General features: G+C 40.9%; 1 protein-coding gene across 1 annotated transcript in view; it reads right to left on the reverse strand.

The window, feature by feature from the left end:
* Positions 1-20,747, reverse strand: part of LOC146140939 (uncharacterized) — a 52,463-nt gene that overhangs the window by 6,621 nt on the left and 25,095 nt on the right. The window contains exons 4-11 of the mRNA XM_083392921.1: positions 17,170-19,607; positions 15,761-15,812; positions 11,853-12,449; positions 11,362-11,501; positions 4,037-4,120; positions 3,572-3,647; positions 2,714-2,795; positions 2,180-2,292 (exon numbers count right to left, since the gene is read on the reverse strand). Coding sequence (XP_083249047.1) covers positions 2,180-2,292; positions 2,714-2,795; positions 3,572-3,647; positions 4,037-4,120; positions 11,362-11,501; positions 11,853-12,449; positions 15,761-15,812; positions 17,170-19,607 — 3,582 coding nt within the window. The remainder of the gene's footprint in view (positions 1-2,179; positions 2,293-2,713; positions 2,796-3,571; positions 3,648-4,036; positions 4,121-11,361; positions 11,502-11,852; positions 12,450-15,760; positions 15,813-17,169; positions 19,608-20,747) is intronic.

Consider the following 20,747-nt stretch of genomic DNA (forward strand, 5'->3'; position numbering starts at 1 on the left):
TGCGGGCACCGCATAAAAACCGTTCCTGCCGGGTTGCCAGACAACTAGACCCGCACCACTACTCAAACGCTCAAAAATATCATGATTTTTGGACTTTGGGCCGAAACAATAGTTTTGAAAAAAAAAATTATAAATTACAAAATTCTATATTTGAAAGAGAGCACGTCCTCTTTAATTTACTCAAGTGTTTTAGAAAGCGCGAAAACCAACTCTCTGTTTAAGCTAACATCAAAATCCGTATGACACCAACTACCAGCATTTAAAAGTCCCGAAACAGCCTGACGCAATGCTGAACAACGTTACGCGTCTGCAGTGACGACCAGTGGCGCTACTAGTTCTGCTGCTGCTGCTGCTGTTGCCTGCAAGTCGGCGTAATCAGTGGGAGAAGGGGTTGACGGGCACTGGCATAACATCACTGGCCCCTCGAGACCCGCAGCTATTTTGGTGGCCAGCTCCGATAACGAGCGAGATTGCGCACGCTTCCATAATTCATTAATGCTGGGCCCCCTTGCCATGGCGCTGCAGTTGTAGCTGTTAGGTCAGTTTACGTCGTAACTAACTTTGGAGGTTTCGACGTTTTACTCAATTCACGGGGTGGGTTCGATTCCGGGTATTTTGTACCAAATGACTTCATAAACTGCATTTTCGACCTATCTGGCGCACAGATTGCCCGCTATTTCAGATTTTTAGATAACATTTATTCAGTCCCGCGCCTTTTCTCCAGCAAAAGTTAAAAAAGGTTTACCCTAATTCTAACGAATGCCATGCATTTTCTTATAACCAGTCTACATTGTAACTTGTAGCTTGTTTCACCATATTTTTCATGCCATTTCACTGAGACAGCAAAAGGAGATCAATTGTGGTAAAAATAGACATCTAAAAAAGGATAGCTGATAGCAGTAGCCGTTATAAAATTGGTATGGATGAACGAAATCAGGTTTGTTAGCCCTAAAGACAAGATTTTGAATATTAAAGTGATCGAAAAAAAGCTATTGAATTGTTTTGGCGGGTCCCAAATTGTTAAACGATAAAAAAAATCCAAATCCGTATTAACCTCTGCTGCATGCCAACTGGCACATCATAAAAACACTCTTGCCACATTACGTAAATGTTCCGAAGGTCACGCGTGAAGGTCAAGGTCAGCCGACATCATCCGACTGGCGACCACACGCAGAGAAATGTCACGTTTGAATAGTTTCCGGAAGGGCTTAAGGCCGATAAGTCAACGGCGGAAAAGAAAAACCCTTTAATGGGACCTTTATATCAAACTTGAATGGGGTCAGTCGGTTATTCAGTTGGGAATTGCCCTGCTCGACGCAGCAACGGGTCTTTGATGCTCGTCGATTTAAACGATTTTAATGTCACGTAACCACGCCGTCGTATAGCTCATACCAGAGTTGTAATGACTTATGTCATTGACTTTACTTAGGTACATTTAAGTGTTTTTTAAATGCTTTGACTTAGGTCTTTGGCCGAAATGACTTGTCTTGACTTTGACTTTTTTAATTTATCTCAAGTTTTGCACATTAAACAATTTGATTGCTGTATATTGCGTTTGTGTTAGTTTTTCAGTTTAATTGTTTCTCATAATAATAATCAGACGAGTTTGCTAATTTTAATAGTTTAACGTTTTACTTTTATGGCAATGACTTTTATTTACTTGTCCATGATGTTAACTGAGACTAGACTTGCAATAATTACAAAATAATTTACTAGGTATTTTTCAAATGACTTATTGGGAATTTTTTGGTTGCAAAATAAGCGTTTGTGCATTTTAAGCTAAGGGTATTTTAAGGTTTGGTTTGGGTGTCCGTTAAAACAAATTAGGGGTCTTCAACTATTCCATCTAATACTAGTTCTCCGCTGAATATATAATATAGTTAAAGAAATAGGCTATATTTCAAAATATCGTTAACGTCCATCAGTACGCCTTTTATGCCTCGTTAAGACTCAAAATAAAGAAATTATCAAACATGATACCAAACAGTATTTCGGCATAAAATAAAAGCACGTTCCATAGCGTATATCAGTTATATCCAATTCTAGGAATGTTTTAAATTAAATGATAAAACAAAATGCAAAATTAAAATTCAGTCCGACAACACACTTTATAACAATACCACATTAAAAGGAAAAACAGTTTCCAATAGGTTCAATTTACATAAATTCAGCTATTTACCTGCTAGAGATTTGTTGCTGGCCGGTGTGGAGGACCTGTTCTCTTTTACGTCATCCAGCGGACGTTCCAATCTGCGATTTACGCCGCTGGAGGGCTTGGAACTAGCCAAGCCGCTGTAATAAACCGTCAACAAAAACTTTTAAAACAAAAGTTTAACAGTGGTTTCGAGGATTTAACCAGACAGTAAACATGTTAGAAATGACAAATGATTGGATAAAATATACAAAAAATGCTTAATCATTAAATGGATTAAAATTTTAATTAGTAATGAAAAAAGCAAAGTTTTCTGATATTAAGTAAATGTCAGTTAGATAGCGTTTAAAATCGAGTTTTTACTGTCGGTTGCGGTCAGAATCTCACCCAACGTCAGCACAATTTATATGACGCGTGGAATGACTCATCATCTCGCATATATTTTTCACAAGTCCCGAGCCAAGATTCGAACTCCTGAGCTCTTGACCCTGTGGCGCTATTTTATCCGCCAGACAAAGGCGACGCGAGAGAAAGCGCACGAAAAAAGCAAATATGACTTACTCGGTCTTGGTCGTGGAGCGCCCGTTGGTGGCGGGAGACTGCCACCTGCCGGCGATTTTTGGTTGCGGCTCCACACCAGCCTCTGCAGAGCAAAGGGGATTAAAAATGAGACGGCAAAGTTGGCGTTTAAACATGAACATAGGCAATACGCAAGCGCAAAGCTGACACAGTAGATTTTTTTACTTTGAATTACACTAAAATTAAGTACATGACATCTAATTTCTTTATAAAAAATGTTTCTGCCTACAGAATAAACGATTCTATTCATTGATGTGTCGAATGCACACTTCACATTTTTCAAGTTAGATTGAAGTGACCAATTTTTTCGGATAATAGAAATTAAACTAGAATTTTGACTTATTTTTTAGTTTTGTTCTCATAAACTTGTAAATCGCCGAAATTCAACAGACAAACAATTGTATTTTTTAGCATCGTCTATACTTTTTTACTAAAAATTCACCTACATGACTAATATTAAATCAAATGATTTGTTCCGACCTAGAAAATAATGAATGGCGTTGTATAAAGGAACAATTTTGATAAAATTGGGTGAGATTAGACGAAGTTCAAAAAACGCCAATTAGATTAAAGTTAAAATTATCCGAATTTTGCTCAATTTTTTTGAAATTAGACAACTAAAATCATCTATTGCCAAACGCTGCCTCAAGGTTTGATCGTAATAAAACGCAGTAAAATAATTTGTTTGAACCTGAAATCGCAATTAGACGTTGTATTGATGTGTTAAACTAAACCATAAGGAACTTTGAGACTAAAATTTTAACAACGAAAGAAAAAGGGCATTTTGTGGTGTTTTGATTTTGTTGGCCGATAAATAAACAGAAGTTATTAAGGTTTTACCTTTGTTTTTCTTCTTCAGCGCACGAATGGCCGATCTGACGGTTCTTCTCTCGTCATAGTCCTTGGCTTCTTCAAGCTAAAAGGAACAACAAAAAATGTAATTAAAAAGCTAAAAATACTAAAAAAATTAAAAAAATATTTTTATAGTGGTGGGTAGAGTATCATGATGCCTTTAGCCTTCTTGCAAATAAATTACCAGAGAAGTTGCCAGAAACACGATAAGAATGTTAAATGTACACGCGTTTTAGGCAGTATAGGTGTTGATTTTTATCAGGGGGGTCAAAATGCCTCAAATATCACATAAACTACAAAGACTGCCAGAATGGCAACAAACAAATCAAAACACCCAAATTTAATTAAGTTTAGGTTGTTTAATAAACACCTTCGCTAAATGTTATAAACTATGGCAAGTCCCAGTACAAAGTTTTAAGATCATGCTTAACGCTTTAAAATGAAAATACTCACCAATTTTTCCAGCACTTCTTGTTCGGTGATTTCAGACAAATTGTCGATCGAGTAACGCATTGTTTCAGGTTTTTTACTGCTGGGCTGAAAAATAAAATCAACACCCTTATTAATTTAACCAATGTCCAGTTTAAAGCAAAAATTTCAGATAAAGCAAGCGCGAACTAAAAACAAAAATACCACAAAAAACAACAATTGACTATGACGCAATGGGAAAAAATAAGTAGAGAAACTAAGAAAGAAAAAAAACCCGCAAGTTTGAGACACAATGAGAAAAAATACTGGAAATTGAGGAAATATATTAGGAAAAAAAACCTCGGAAGGTTGAGGCACAATGAGAAAAATAAGCAGAGAAACTAGGCTGGAAAATAAGGAAGAAAAATATATTAGGAAAGAAGTAAAAACCTCGGAAAGTTGAGGAAAGGAGCAGTGCTTTGCAAGCTTTGAAAACAAGACTTCCAGCGAGGCGACGTCGTCACGCAAGCGACGTATTTCGTGACGTAATCGTCGATTTGTGACGTCATTGCAGCGCGCGGAGCTCGAGCAGTTTGGGCAATTTTCCGGGGAGGAAATTCCGAGGTCTTCGTCGCTGGAAGCAAAATCGGACGACTCGAGCGAGATTGATGACGGATGCGGGGAACTGAATCCGGAGGACTTTTGTGTAAAAGTTTTGCGCGAGGAAGACTTATTATCCTGGACTCTGGATGCAGGAGGACCCGACATTTTGCTGCTATTTCGTCCAAGGTTTTCATCCTCGTCTTCCTCTTCAATGACATCCGGACTTCGTTGCCCGATCGGGGATCTGCTGGTGGAGGAAAACATGGATGCGGGCGCAACATCAGGGGAAGAGGAAGACGGACAATAGTCGCTGCTCATCAGCGGCGAGCTCTGGAGGAGTCGAAGTCCAAGATCGAGGAGCGAGTCGACGGAGGAGCACCTCGAGATCGGTTTCCTCCCCTTCTTCGAAAGAAGTGGAGTAGGAATCGACTCCAAGCTCCCTCGGCGCGGAAACGACTTCGCGGAGGACTTGAGAGCTCGGATTCGCGGAGGAAGGGGAACCTCCTCCAGAGATGCGCCGAAAGATAAAACCTCATGGTCCTCTCCCGTTATCACTTGCTCTACGGAGTCGTTGGATCCGAGTCGGAGCAGGAGGCAAGATCGCGACCTGTTGAGGCTCTTGTTGCCAAGAAGAGGACGCTCCTCCGGAATCGGGTCGTGCTTGGAGACGAAGGACATCCGCTGAATGCTGCCTCTCCGCCTCTGAAGAGCGTCCTTGAGACTCGCCTCATCTAGACTTGTGCTTCGCGAGAGGTCTTGAGCCATTGTGAGAAGAAAATGTGGAGAAAGAGACAGGAGTCGTTTTTTTTATGTAGGTCAAAGGTTGAGAAATGAAAATGATGGGAAAGGGAGAATTATAAATCAGAAGGAATAAGCGAATTACAACACTGAGACTGTTGCATATTTAAAGGGCTGAAATAAAGATCCTGGAAAGATTTAAACGTGGAAGGTATTGTGAATGTACTTATATACGGTTTTGGTGTTGGCGTGTAACTTTACTAAGTCTAATCACCATTCGTAATTATAAACTTTTGATAACTCAGTCCGCATCTAACAATAAGTTAAAATCACAATTTTCCTCGGCAACGTTTATATACAACTGCAATAACGAAGCTTAGCGTTCGATTATGTGCGAGACATTACCAATTTTCAAGTAAGTTAAGGATAGTAAACACTTGAAAAATCGCTTGCTACCCATGTGTAACGCCAACTGTTAACGAAAATACTCTTTTAAATCATCCTTTCTTTTAACATTACATACATCTGGGGTTCTATATCGTAGCACTTAATAGCAAATGTAACGGCTCTTTGCCAAGCCGTCTCCAATATAGTTATGTGTTTTTTCTTTCGTCCAACTCGTAAAACAGGTTACCAATGTGTTCTTTGGCAAAGCACATATCGTTCATACAACAAGGTCCATTAAACCCCCCATAGTCCTCGGGAATATGAAGCCCATAGTTACCACAGCCTTTTGATTCTGTCTCGTTCGTTTGAACATAATAAAAATGGTATGCAAGTCTTTCAGGACGCCAACTGTTTCGAAAAATAAGCAAAACTCTCCAAATCAGTGGTTCTTAACCTTTTCCCTGTTGCCCCCTTTCAAATCACCAAACAATTCTTTCACTCCGTTCTAGAATGGCTTAAATAACAAAACCAATGTAGTTTTATTTTTATATTATTAACTTTGGGAGTGATTATGAAACCCCGCTCTAGATAGTATAGTAATGCGGAAGACATATTATATATAGTAATGCGGAAGACATATTCCACAGCCTCTCCTATAACCTTCTGTATAATTTACTTGCTAGTAAAAAATCGATTTCGAAATAGCCTGTCCTATAGCCAATGCAATCAGTTGGCAAAAATCCACAGTTTCGATTCTGACTTATTTCTTTCGCACAAACGAGAAACGGGTCGCATGTAATTGTCTGCTCACAAAAAGGCCCTTCTAAACTCTGCAGTGCTAATACAAAAGCTTATAAGTTGGCGCGGCCTTTCAAATTTAATTCTGTCTGCGAATGAAATCCAATCGAACCACTTTGCCTCCCATCTTTGCATCTGTTAGCAGAAATGCTTGCGCGGACTACTGAAACAAAGCGATTTCGGAATATCCTGCCCTATAGCCAATGCGTAAGCCTCAGCTGCCCAAAATCCGCACATTCGATTCGGTCGTATTTCTTTCGCACAAACGAGAAACGGGTGTCGGGTAATTTTTGCGCCAACTGCTCACCAAAAGGCCCTTCTAAAGTCTGCAGTGCTAGCAAATACAAAAGCTTATAAGTTGGTGCGGCCTTTAAAATTCAATTCTGTCAGCGAATGAAATCCAATTCGACAAACTTTGCCTCCAATTTTTTTTCGCATCTGTTACCAGCGGCCAACCCACTAAAGCGACAGTGCCGACAGGCGGACCAGAGCGTTGACACCTCAGTCTGTCACATCACAATTACAAAACGCGACAGGCGACGACGGGCGGACCGCGTCACCACAACAGGCCTTTTGTGACGTCACAATTCGAACAGAGGGTTTGGAAAACAAGCGACACACGGCCCTCCCTCCCCGGTTCGGTTTCGCGTTCGAACAGAATGCCGGGGACTCTTTAGGTTTGTTTTGCAACTTGGCGGTCGAAAACCGACTAGAAACATTGCGTTGGCGAGAGTGGAAACCAGAAAGAGCGTGGGCGACCAGTTTATGTGCAACTTTTTGTAGTGACAGGGCTGGCTCGTGAAACCAAATTCAACATGGAGTTTAAAAGAAAAATATGTTTCGCCAATAGAATCCTTCTATTTGAAAAAGGACTGACGATGCCACTTGGCGAAATACATTTTCCTTCTGAACAAAACGTACATATGATCCTGATTTTACTCATGTTTTAACTAGGAGTTTTACACATCCTAAAAATGTTATTTATGCTTTCTTTCTACAAAACATTGCCAACATGGAAAATCACAATCGACAAATGAACGACCACTTTTTCAAAACAACTGTGTAACGCCGAATGATAACCAGTTTGATTATTTTACTGCGGCATTGCGGCATTGCGGCCCACTTGTTTATAATTTAACTCAAGTGTTGCGGGTTGCTACGGGTAAGTACGGGGCTGGCACTTCGGGCGAGGGCCAACGTCTGCCTAAATTTCTTACACGTTCCTTGTTATACACCTGACTCCAAGAGACAGGCCGCTAAAAATACCTTTCGAAGTGTCGAAAACTATAAAACTGCTCTAGAAAAAGCAAATTAAATCATTGTTCTCTTTCAAATGGCGATAAATGACTAAACAGTTTTTAAACAGCCTTGTGGTTATTTAAACAGAAGTAAATTCTGGAGTTGATCATGAGCCTGGCAAAATAAACACAAATGCTCTCCCGTTGCTAAACAACATAACTTAAGGCGTTGAGATTTTTTATCTCAACACAAAACACAACTGTTTGTTCTTTTGTAAACGCCTTTCAACGTACAGGAACTTACTCTACAAAGATCACAGGCGACTTTACGCAGCAAAAAACAGTCTTGTAAACAAGTCATTTTGAAATGACTTTGGTCTCAGCCCAAGTCAACAGTTTCCCAGTCCCAACTTAAGATAAATTTCATTGAAAAACACTTAATTTAATCCCAAGACATTTGAAAACATGACTGAAAATGTCAAGTGATTTAGCCAAAAACTTAAGTCAAAAGACTTAGAAACTATGACTTAGATGCACTTAAGTCAAGTCAATGACTTAAGTCATTGCAACACTGACAAAATCGTCTAAACTCGCTAAATGCACCGCTGCAACAACACAAACATAAGCGCCAAAAGACAGCAAGTTCGAACGAATTTGAACAACGCGGGCATCTGGCGCCTTCTACACTTAAACCGTTGTAAGTTGACCACAAAACAAGCAGTACTATGTTTGCTCGCAACACAAACCACAGCAAAAAAAGCGCCGGGGCCCCGTTGTACTTCTTGCAAAGTAGTGGGTCGCGTCTTATCGCAGATTAGACAGATTAGCGGACGTCGCGGCTCCACGTTGCAAACCCTTTGTTACGTGTCAAACGCTCGCATTGTGTCGTAAGATAACAAGTTCGCGCCCGCGGCAGTATTTTTTTTGACCCTTCACTACGTTTTGAGAAGAAGTTTTCGACTTGGGGTGGGTTGCGATGGAGATTAATTTTATGGTTGCTATAGAATCAGCGAAAGAAAGTCTTTTTTAGCTTTTACTTAAATTAGGAACGTCGAATGGGGGAAGAGTTGAAGTTTTTAAAAGTCAAAACTTCCTTTAATGCCAAGAAACATAAGTTCGATTGTCAAATTACTTTAAATAAAATAAACCTTTAAAGAAAAAATCGCTGAGTACTATATCGCAGTTGATGACTGAAATGTACTAACAAATGTATTGGAATGGCACTGCTAACTTTCTAGTATAGCGAACATATATCAAAACTATAGGCTTAGGTATCAGCTTTAATTCGATTTTATCAGGCATCGCTATTTAAAGTACTTTTGCTTTACAGCTATTAGCGCCACTTGTTAAACTAATCCAACTGCAATGCTGTGATATGAAATACACTTGTTTCACACTATAGAATCCAAAAAAACGTCGCTTTGAAAACTGAACCAACTGCAATGCTGCATATGTGAAATAGACGTGTTTCACACTGGAAAATCCAAAAAAACGACGTTTTTGGACTCAGTAAAGTACAACTCTGCGAAAACCAACCAGGTGTTCGGGTTGGGAGAAAGCCACTCTGAATTGATGACGCGACAGCGCGGATTGCAAAACAATGGAAGCATTGCGAATAACACGTGATTGATCGCAATCTGATACGGTTACAACCTACATTCGAGATACTCCATCGCAAATTTCTTTCCTTACAAAGCAAGCCGAAACCAACACCTTAATTACGTTAGTGACTTAGCACCATTACAACTCGCTCTAAGGGATTATACAGAAAAGTCCCGACGAAAGAGTTATTTCAATAACTTTCCACAGCAGTATCCACGTGAAAAAATGTGTAGGGAAACAAACCGTAATGTTCCTAGGCAGCATGGGTGGATCCAGGATTTTTTAGGGGACAAAATTAACATGACCTCACAAAGTTACTTCAAAATAGTTTAGGTTTAGGGGGGCATAACCATCCGCCCCACCCCCCTAAATCCACCCTCGAGTTTTTTTATTGCGAGGCTCTCAAACTACCAACACGTCTCAAAAATCTATTTAAAAAGCTGCCCCGTAAAACATTTTCAACACAATTCGTTGTTCGCCAAGACGCCAAATATGTAGTAAAACCTAATTCTGCTGCAATTCTCAATGAACCAACAAGCCCAAATCTTTGATTAGATCTAGCCATTCTACTCAATCTGAGTAAAAACAAGCTACCTAACTTAGCCTATACCGTAACTCAACACACAAGCAAAAAACAGCTAATACGTCTTTAATCTCCGTTTGCTCTGCGCAGGCAAGCTGCTAAAAGGTATAGCATGAGCATCAGCCCCTTAGCAAGTCGTTCTGGGGTGGTGGTCCCTGTTTTTTGGTCGCGAAAAGCGGGACCCGACGTCTGAAACGACCAAAGCGACGCGCCAGTGTCAGAATCTCACGATCCGCCATTCCCGGCCATAAAGCGCCTTCTGGCTTCGCTGCGGTGTCGAGTTACGACTTTACAAGCTACTGGCAAGCTGGGAAACACTGTTAATACGAGGCAACGATGGGATTTTCTTTGTGGATTAGCGCCGTTGTAAGCCGATTCACATGAAGGCGTCGCCTTTGGAATTGGTCCGCTCTTTTTTCACACCCCTGATGTTGTGGCACTTTTCCACCCTTTCGCAGCCAGTGTTTTTAATGTTACCAATTGATACACTGGAAGCGTGTATGTTGCATAATTGCTGCAATGCAAACGTATTTAAGTACCAACGTTTCGACCACCTATTCGGGCAATCTTACTGCAACTATAGGCAAACGTCCTAGACCACGCCTCGTTGGTAAAAATTTTGCCTGAAGAACAATTTTACAATTGATCATTCAAATCAACTGTTCAAATTTGTCGTTTAGCGGTTTTAAAGTCTTTGGTGGAATAAGGAAATCGGGCTTAAAAGTGATCTTATAGGCAAATTCTGAACGGCGAAATGCTTAACATGTCAGCGACTGGTCAAAGTTTCATATAACGTTCGGAGAATAGCTTTATCCTTCGCGTGACTTAAAACTGTCAACGCATATTGCAAGTAGTTTAGCGATTAGGTTGCACGTTAAACCCTCAACAAAAACAAAATTCAGTTTTATTTTATATAAAAAATCTCTATGATGCTCTAGCGCTGCCCTGGGTGCGATAAAGATTTTACAAATCCTTGTTGGTTCATTTAAATTTGCCTTCTGCAATCTACTTTCTTACACATTTGCCAATATCGTCGTACAGGTCCCGGTATGAAGGAGCTAGTTAAAGCAAAAACTAAAATCTTAAGCCTAAAGTTTTTAAAGAAGTACAGCTTATTGGAGTAAATTCACCACCTATAGTATAAATACCTAAAACAGTTATGGTGTCTGTCAATGTAACTCTTCCAATCACATCTCTTGTTAATTTCTGTCAAATACCGCATTGTCTATAAGTGTCGAAATTCAACGAACAATGTACGGCACCATGGTAGGCAAAAAACTCATGACGTCATAATACGAATAGACTTCATAAATCTACTTATTTCGGTCACAAAATATAAAAGTGAAATGGAGTTTTACGTATACATTCAGTGCAAAACTGAACATAATCGGCTACATATCCACGTATAAAAGAGTAGTTACCTTTTCTGGGGTTTCTTCCACAGATTTGGGTACTGGTTCTGGCTCTGAAGGCTTAACTTCCTCTTTAGGTTCTTCTTTTACAATGGCGAGCTCCTTTATTTCTGCTTCTTTTTCGTTTGGAGCTGGGGTCACTTTGATTTCTTGAAGTAAGAAACGAAAAAAAACGTTAATTTCGTGACGTTGTGGCTACTAAAAAACGAAACAAAGACAAAAAAAATATTTTTTTAGTTGGGAAAATCGTTCCAGCATTTATTATTTGACCTATAGACGACATTTTGGTTTGTCATTTTTAGTTCAATTTTTGTAATTATACCACACTACTAAGAATGGTCTATATTTTTCCAATATTAAAAAATAAAACAAAAAATATTATTATTTTTAATATTTGAAAAATATGACCATTCTTAGTATTGTGGTATATTTGTTTCTTTAAGTTACCATATATAAGGTTATTTTGCCTTTACATTTGACACAACTGACACACAACTTACCGAGGGTGTCGATCTCAACAGCTGCGGTGATATTAACAGCAATCGTCTTCGTTGTGGTAGTAATAGTCTTCTTTTCGCTTTCGACGCTCGTCACTTTGTCTTCACAGGCTTCGACTTGTTCAACTGCAGGTGAATCCTTAACCTCGCCTTCCGTAACCTTTATATCCACTACCCCGGTCTCCGCGTCGCTGTCGCTTTTGTCTTGACTTTTTTCGACGACGACGGCTACGTCACCATCCGGGGAATCCCCTGCGACGTCGGCCGGGCTTTCTTTTGCTTCCACCGCCGGCGACACTTGCTTTTCTTCGGGCAGGGGGGCAAACTCGCGATCAGGGGTGGTCAGGGCGCTGCTATCGCTGGTGGTGACGTCGTCAGAGCGCAGTCGGCGTCGTCGGCGCCTCCCCGGAACCTTGGCGGCGCCGTCGGCCACTTCCTCGGGCGTCTGGGCGCCGCTTGGCTCGATGATAGGCTGAGGCGCCGCTTCGACGCTCGACGAGCTCGGGTTTTCCGAACGCTTCCGACGGCGGGTTCGGATTTGCGAAGGCACTTTCTCCTCACTCGGCTCGGCTCGGGTTTCGGCTCGTGGCTCGCTTTCGTCTGGAAAGGTGGCAAAGCACAAAACGCCCGGTTAGGGCTCGCGACAGACTGAAAACATGAAGACAGGCCGATTGTGGTCACGATTTGTTATTTATGTTTTGAAGACGACTGTCGGGCGCGCATATAGGCCTTGGCGTGGGAAATTGGACGCTGATTTTTATTGACGTGGGTTTTGCGGTGGCGTCAGACACGGAAATTCGATTACTATCGCCCCGAATAGAAAACGTGTGTTTGGCAAATGACGACATACTTTGCGATAAATAAAGTCGACAAAGCGGAAATAGAGTATAAAAATAGTGCCCAAATGTAGCCGTCCTGTCTCATTTGGACTAAATTGGTATTTTTTTTTTCATTCCAATATGAACAATACAATTTTCCAGGTGACGTTGGTTAAATTGCTGTTTAAACATGTTAAGAACAAAAGACTTTGGTTTTAAATCGTCCTCGCCTTGATATGCAATAGCTTTTACCGTTGAGTTTGAATAAACCGTTTCGAAGGTAAATTTACTGTATTTTTCACTTACTTCTTATTTTGGCGACGGAATAATGCAAGGCAAACATGCAACTCCTGAAAACGACTTTGGTCAATCTACGGTTCAAGTACCTATGTTACTGTGCTTTAAACTTTAAATTTCCTAATTTCAATCTCGACTATAACTTTCTTACTTCAAAGCTAAACAGTTTCAAACCTGTAAAAACACAAGTCAATAAAACGCTCTTTTAACTAAATGTCGACTTTTAACTAAATGTCTTAACTAGCAAGTCATGTTCGTATACGTAATGACAAGAGACATTTAGGGCTAACAATATTAAAACCTAAATATAACAGTGCTTCTTGCAAGCTCAACCAGTATAGGCAATGCGGGGCGTAATTTTACACTGTGCTATAGCAAGTAATACCCGCCAACCAAGCGAAAAACGTTGCTCAGCCGAAATGCCCCCAAAACCGCCATAATCCCAAAAATGCGCGGCGCCCAAAGCGATTAGGCCGGTTAGGCTAGGCTTCGGTTTCTCCACAGAACAGGTGTCAGGTATATTACGAAAGAAAACCTATAGTCTTCTAATCTTTTACCAGGCGAAACGACGAAAGGAAATTCCGTCGATTGTCCGCCAAATAGCAAACGCCTGTTTATAGGTTCGCATTTCGCGACGGCCATCGGTGAGTAATAATGCGCGATTGTTTCTCAAGTGTCGAGTGCTTGTAAATCACGCGACTTGGCTTGGCGCGTCCGCGTGAATAGGCCCGGGTAAGTGCCAGGCGTAGTATACAGGTGCTAAATAAAACATCGCGCACTTGAAATGCTAAGGTCAGTGTATAAGGCAGTGGTTCTTAACCTTTTTTCTTGCTGCACCTCTTTAAAATCACCAACTAATTCTCGCACCCCATTGCCCTTTCTAGAATTTATTAAATATCAAAAGAATTATTTTAGTTTTCATACAAGTAACTGCACAGTAACACAATTCCAAAACGGGAGTTAGTTTTACATTTAACTGAGCAAAGACAGAAATTACAGTAATACATTCTCTGTGTGTGATTCAGCATCCCCGCCCCCCCGAGTAACATTTCTCGCACCCATTGGTGGTGCGAGGACTCCTGGTTAAGAAACCCTGGTATAAGGGGTCTGTGGGCGGAGCAGCCATTACGAATGGCCACATTTTTTTAATTGTATTCGATTTGTTTATCGTAGAGCGAATTTACAATGTAAATCGTCGCCACAATTAAACATAGAACAAAACTTGGTAATCAAAAATCAGTTTGGTTATATCAGTGGTTCTTAAATGTCTCAAAATTGTCACTCTTGAGGCGAATTAGAAAGATTTCTATTAACCTATTTAGAATTGTTTTAGTTACGAACTGTAATCGATTTTATACAACGGCTAAATATTTAAATTTAAATATACATTAAAAAATAGTAAAGGCTAATACTACTTGTGCTATTTAAAATTCAGAGAGAGCTAAAATCATATTAGTGTCAAAACATTTTCCTTTTTTAATTAACCCCATTTCGGGTAAATACTCACGCAGAATTCATACAAAATGTAAATAAACGAGCAGTCAAGTAGAAAAGTATTAATTTCAACATCTAAACATACTTATTTCCAGGATATGGATATCTAATTGACAAATCCAAGCTGTTTCACTCTTGTAGGACTATCATGTTTACTAGATGTTTAACAAGGTAAAAGTTGTACGGATGTTTGATTAGGAAATTAAGAAAAATTGTAAACAGACCAACTAGGTCAGTGGAACCCAATCTAAAGGTCTATACTGCTGAACGAGTAATTGTCACACAAGCTAATTTTTAATTCGATATGAAATAAGTTTAATGGTGAAAATAACGGCCCAAATAGACGTTAAAAGCGACATGCTTTATTTTCAAACGTTTCGGCAATTTCTAATGCCATCATCAGTGATATGCAGGCCATGAAATAATATCTTTAAAATTAGGTAGCAAAAAGTAGTGAACTTTTAATTGTTTAAATTTGTAATCTTTAGGTCTTACTATAATAGTATACTCAACGTTATACTTTTCAAATTTTCAAAAACAGAAATCGAAATCAGTCAAGTTCGTCCGGATTTACTTAAGGAAAAATGAAAAAAGGTTATAGAAACCAGTGATTTAGGGTTTATCAGTTAGCTGGGCGTGAACAAAAAGTTGAATTGAGTGCAAATAACTGACGAGATTTTCAAGTAACGAGCCGCGATTAGATGTAAATCGGCTGAGCTGTCAATCGGATTACATCGGCGCAAACCAAATCGGGCAAGGGAAAAGGCTTACGATGAGTGACTCGGGTTTAACCCAAGGCTGGAATGTTAACGGCGACTTATCTTAACCTAAATTGCCCTAATCGCGCATCTCAGAGCTTACAGCGAAACGAACAAACTTGTTGTTTCGAAAAAGTTAAACAATTTCAACGCCTATAAGCAAAGATGTCTTGTTCTAATTGAGAAGATGGTTATTTGAGGAATAATTGGCTTTCTGCATCTCGGTAAGCGTCAGTGTTGTAAACAAGTCTGTTTGGAATGACTAAAATCCAAGTCAAGTCATTTGTAAAATACCTTAAGTTGAAGTCAAGTCATTTTAAATAAATAACAAGTCACAGTCAAGTTATAACTAGAGCAAGTCAATTCCAGGTCAAGCCTTTGTCATAAAGTTACACGTCTAGCTATTAAAGATGCTAAACTCCGAAATATGAGCAATACCTCAATTGACTAATAACAAAATCGTAATATGCCGCACGCAATTTTTTGTATGCGCAAAAATTCAAATATTTTTCAAAAAAGAATGCTGAACAAAAAGAGTCCTTACCTGTAAGCGGCGTGGTGACTTCGGCGATGGGGGAAATTTTTCCTTCTTGTTCCTGCCAAAAAAAAACACGCAAAATGTCGATTTTACAAACCTCTGTTTTCATTGAAAGGGTTAACATGTTACTGACGACTAAATACTCAAATTAATATCGACGAAAATCACTCGATTAAAATTGAAAAACACGCTAGTTAAAAAAGCATGTTTAGCGTGAAAGAAAAAAGAAACTTTATTTAAACAATGAAAGTTTTCTTTCACTCACAATTTTTAACTGTGAAATCGAAAAGTGAAAAATAAAAACAGGCGACTTTTAAAAACACGTGCTCAACGTCGGATGTGTTGAAATGAAAACAGAACTCCAAATAAAAGGTAATAACTTAAACTTAAACAGCATATGTTCCGGCAAACCATTGTAATTTTACTAAGTTGACAATGTTTGGTGGGATGTGTATACCCAACGAGTGCTTACTAGGACACGTTTTAAATGCGGCCTCGTGATTAAAAATAGCATGAACTGTTTGGCGAAAAAACAGTAAAAATTTGCGGTTAAGCGAAGTATAGTTGCAAAAAAATAAGTTAAGGCTTCCCTGTTTTGTTAAACATTGTCCAAAAGCAGCAAGTGCTATAATTTGACTTTTTTCACTTTGCATTTGCATTAAACACTTGCGATGTCGTAACGACAACGAAGGGTTCACAAATCGTAAAAAAGCATCAAAAGTTTTCCACACGGGGCCACCTTAAGGGCACGCACGTCATTGCACATTTGCACAAGTCAGGCGCAATTATTCATTTCAAACTCGCTCCAATTTTGGTCACAATCCTAAGCCGTAACCTTCGCGCAACCGAGCGTGAAAGGACAAAGCTGGGTTAAAAAGCGATCCGTCAAACTCAAAAAACAACGCAATCAGCTTCAAAATTGAAAAAAAAACGCCCGAAATTACGTCATACCTGTAGCAGACTTGAACAACTAGATAATTCTAGTTTTCTAATTCAATGAATTAGAGCAAAATGCGGCTAATTCTAATTCTAATCTAATTTGTGAATTGCTTGTGTGCTCTATAATTCTAGTTCTAATCTAATACAGATTTTACCAAAAATGCTACTTTGTCCAACGGTATTTTTCGTCTCTTTAAAGTCTTAAAAGCATAAAACTTAGCACACACATATTAACCATTCAAGTTCTTATTATATAAAAAAAAAAATTGCGATTTAAATTGAATTGATTGTGAATAATCAAATGTAATTCTAGTTAAAATTCGATTTTTTTCAGGAATTCGGTAATTCTAAACTTATTTGAGAAAACTCAAAACGGTGTTGTTCTAATTCTAATCGAATTTACGAAAAACTATAATGCTCTAATTCTAATCTAATTTTTAAAAAGCTAAAATATATCTAGTAGTCCAAAGTCATACCTGTAGGTCGTTGAGGTCCGCCGGCTCTTCCGTCACGATGTAGGAGGCCTCTTCTGACGTCACACTGCCCTTTGTTTCATCATAGCTTGCCGAGGAGCGCTGGCTGAGCGAGGAAGCGGACGACGGCGATTTGCGCGCGATCACGACATCTGGCGACGGCGAGTGCGACTCGCGCGTGACCTCCAGGTGTCGCTCGACAGCGACCTGCTCGATTTTTTCGCCTTCGAAGGTGATTTCGATCGAGGCCTTGCTCTCGGAAAGCGTAGTCGTCGATTTCTCAGTGATTACCGTCGTCTCATTGGACTCAAAGCGGCGCCTACTTCTCCGAACGGGGGTTTCCCTGCTGATTGACTTCATGTCATCAATGGCCGCGAGTGATGCGGACTCAAGGCGCGAAACTGCAGACTTTTCCGCTGGTTTTTCTTTCGGCGGCGATGTTGCGGTAAACTTAGCGGTCAAAGTGGGCGACTTGTTGTTGTTGATCTCGTGCTTCTTCGACGACTCGAATCCGTTCGCGCGGGAATTCGGGCGTCCTTTTCTCGCAGAACCGTTGGGCGTGCGCGCCTTGCTGCTGCTGGTCGAAGCGTCGGCCTTGCTGGCAAACTTGTTCATGCGACTTGCAACGCCCTCCGAGTTCTTGAGCGCATAGCGATCTCGCGTCTGCCTCGCGCTCCGGATCTTAGAGATGTCGGAAGATGGAGATGAGGATGTTGTGGATGAGGACCCGTTCAGGTTCTCTGTTGCCATGATGCGGGACTTCACTGAGCCTCCGTTTGCACCGTAACGGCTTCGGATAGAAAGTCTTCCTTCCATATCTTCCTCGTATTCTTCACCTGAACTTGACGCAGAATCGAAATCCTCCGAAATCGAGGAAGACTTGTCTTCTTCTTTTTCTTTTGCTTGTTCCGCCTTGGATGCGGCGGGTGCGGATTTGTGCAAAGTTAGAGTTAAAGTCTCTTTTATTTCGGCGAGTTTTTCCTCGACTACTTCAGGTGAATCGGGATTAGAGAGATTAACTTCTTCTTCTTCAGGAAGAACGACGCAAACAGTTTCGACTCTGTCTTCTTTCGCAACGGGGGAGGTTTCTATGGTTTCCTGTTCCTCAGTAATCACCAAAGATGCTTCTTCTACAATTTCCTCAAACTTTTCTAGAATCACGTCTTCAACGTCTTGAGAAGACTTTGCGGATTCAGGGATCTCAACAGAGTCGTCTTCGGGGGAAAGGGATACTTCGAGACCTTCTTCTTTTTTAACGAGATCGAGAAGATCGTCTAAAACGCTCCTGACTTCGGTTTGTACTCCTCTGGATGTTGGTTCCTCTTGAAGAAACTCTTCCGCTTTTTTAGCGACTGCGCTCGAAAGTTCGGATTGAGGATCGAGTTCCGGCTCTTCCAACCTCACCACTGGAAAGGTTTCAACAGGAGATGCTGCCTTGGTCTCTTTAGGAGGTTCTTCCTTGTGTAAGGAGGAGTTTAGGGGATCTTTAGCCTTGACGACGGGTGAGAAACTGCAAGTTACCTTGACTGACTGATCGCAGTCTTTCGGGATTATAGGAACGATTGTAAACTGGCTGGGCGGGGGATTTCCTTCTAACACTAAAGTCCGCGTAGAAGTCTGCTTAACCGGCGGCTTGGCCGGGTTTGACTCTTCGGATTCCGGATGAAGATCCTTTTTGTCGGGCTCGGGATTTTTAAGCGGCTCGGCGGGAATTGGCTCGACGGTTTCCGACAAGGGTTTGAGATCTTTAGGCGGCGATTCGGGTTCTTTGGCGGGCTGAGGGCGACGTGGCGACTGGCCGGAGCCGATTTTAACGGACAACACGCGTCCGAGGATGCCGATAGATCGTCGCTTGTTGCCAGGAACTACAGGAACGACTGGAGGCGTCGGCGGGCTCTGCTGCTGCTGCTGATTCTCCTTGTGGCTTTCGGAGCGCTTAAGGAGTGGGCTGGCAGCTTGGGTAGCGGCGGGGGATGGCTGGGGAACCACCGATTCGAGGGTGACTCGTTCGGCGTCGACTTTGCGAGCGCGAAAGATCGGCCGCGGCTCAGCGGGCGATTTGATGAAGTCCTTTGGCCGGGAGAGGCGAAGCGAAGTGCTGCGGTCTAAAGCGGGCGGCTCGGCGGCTTTGAAAGTCGGCCGGTAAGTGGTTCGAAGCGACGACGAGAGCTCGCCGCGGCTGAAGCGCGACTTCGGAGTCGGAGGGTCGCTGGTTCGATCCCCGGCGGCGGCCGAAGGACTCGATTTGGGCGAAGGAGTGAATTTGACGGCGGAAACGGCGCGGAAGCTCGCCTTTTTGGCGTCCTGTGGCTGCCAAGGCTTGCTGTTGTTGTTCTCTGGCTGTTGTTGCTGTTTTTTGGCGCTTGACTGTAGCGTGAAGTTTACACGAGTGGAGGACGGCGAACTGCCGTTGCCTACTTGGGTCTTGACAGATTCTGAAACTACAGAAAAGATTTAACCGTTAGACGGCGCTGTGGCATTAGTTATTGAGTAAAAAACAAGTACAGGTATTCCGCGAACCAGATAATTTTCACTATAGGTTTCGACAAATGTGTGGGCATAACTGCATTTTGCATTAACTTATACAACTTATTTTGCAGTCTAACCATATGTATACAAACTGCCCTTAAACAGAACAAACTATATGTGCTTCCATGTTTAGGGTATATAGCTTCTAGGTATGGCACAACCGACTTAATTTTTATCCATAGCAGATGCAAAAATAAAAAAATAAAAAAAGACAAGTGGACATGTTAACTGATCAATCAAACCATAATTACGTGCGAGGTAATGTCTTGTCACTTGGCGGAGGCAAATTTCGTAAAATTATCATGTGGAATCCAGTCTACATTAGCACCTCAATTACTAAGGTAAACGCTCCCGTATGGTTTTCAACAAATGCACGTTGTAAATAAAACCAGGTAATAACCATGATTTAAAATAAACGGCGTTTAGCTGATAAGCCAGTTGATAACGTTGCACTTAAGTTTTTAAAACAGTTGTAAGTATGTTTTGTTTGTACTGCAGACGTTTTGGCAACGCAGCACAATTTTGGGCGCCAAATCCATCAAAACAAATTTAACAATGGGTCTATTGTTTCAATTCGCCTGCTACTTTTGATTTAAGCCTCTGTGCTAAAAAACTCTAAGCAGGATAACATCAAATAACCCGGGAAGACTGAAATAGTCAAAACAAAGCGTTAAATCTAAATCCAATGCACCTGAACGATTTGGGGGGCTTTAGAGATAATTTAAACTAAAAGCCTATATAATGATTGCTTTTTTATGGCAATTTAAAACGCTACAGAGTTTCGTTTTTTTTACTGTTTTGCCGTTCTGAACAAAAAGCAAGAAAGAAAGGTTGTATTTTTAGTAGAAAAGAAATGTTGAAGTTGTGTGTTACCGAACGTGAGAAAAGCTTGAGAGAGCTTGTTTATATTCGACTTTGGGGCCGATTTTTAAAAGTATACAAACACAAAGGAACCGGTTATTATTCGTCGGTTCAACACGTCACTCAAACACGTCAATCACTTATTGTAACTCTCTCAAACAACTCAACTTGTAGTGTTGTCCAACTGTTGA

This window comes from Ascidiella aspersa, chromosome 6 (genome assembly GCF_963924565.1).
Source record: "Ascidiella aspersa chromosome 6, kaAscAspe10.2, whole genome shotgun sequence".
NCBI lineage: Eukaryota > Metazoa > Chordata > Ascidiacea > Phlebobranchia > Ascidiidae > Ascidiella > Ascidiella aspersa.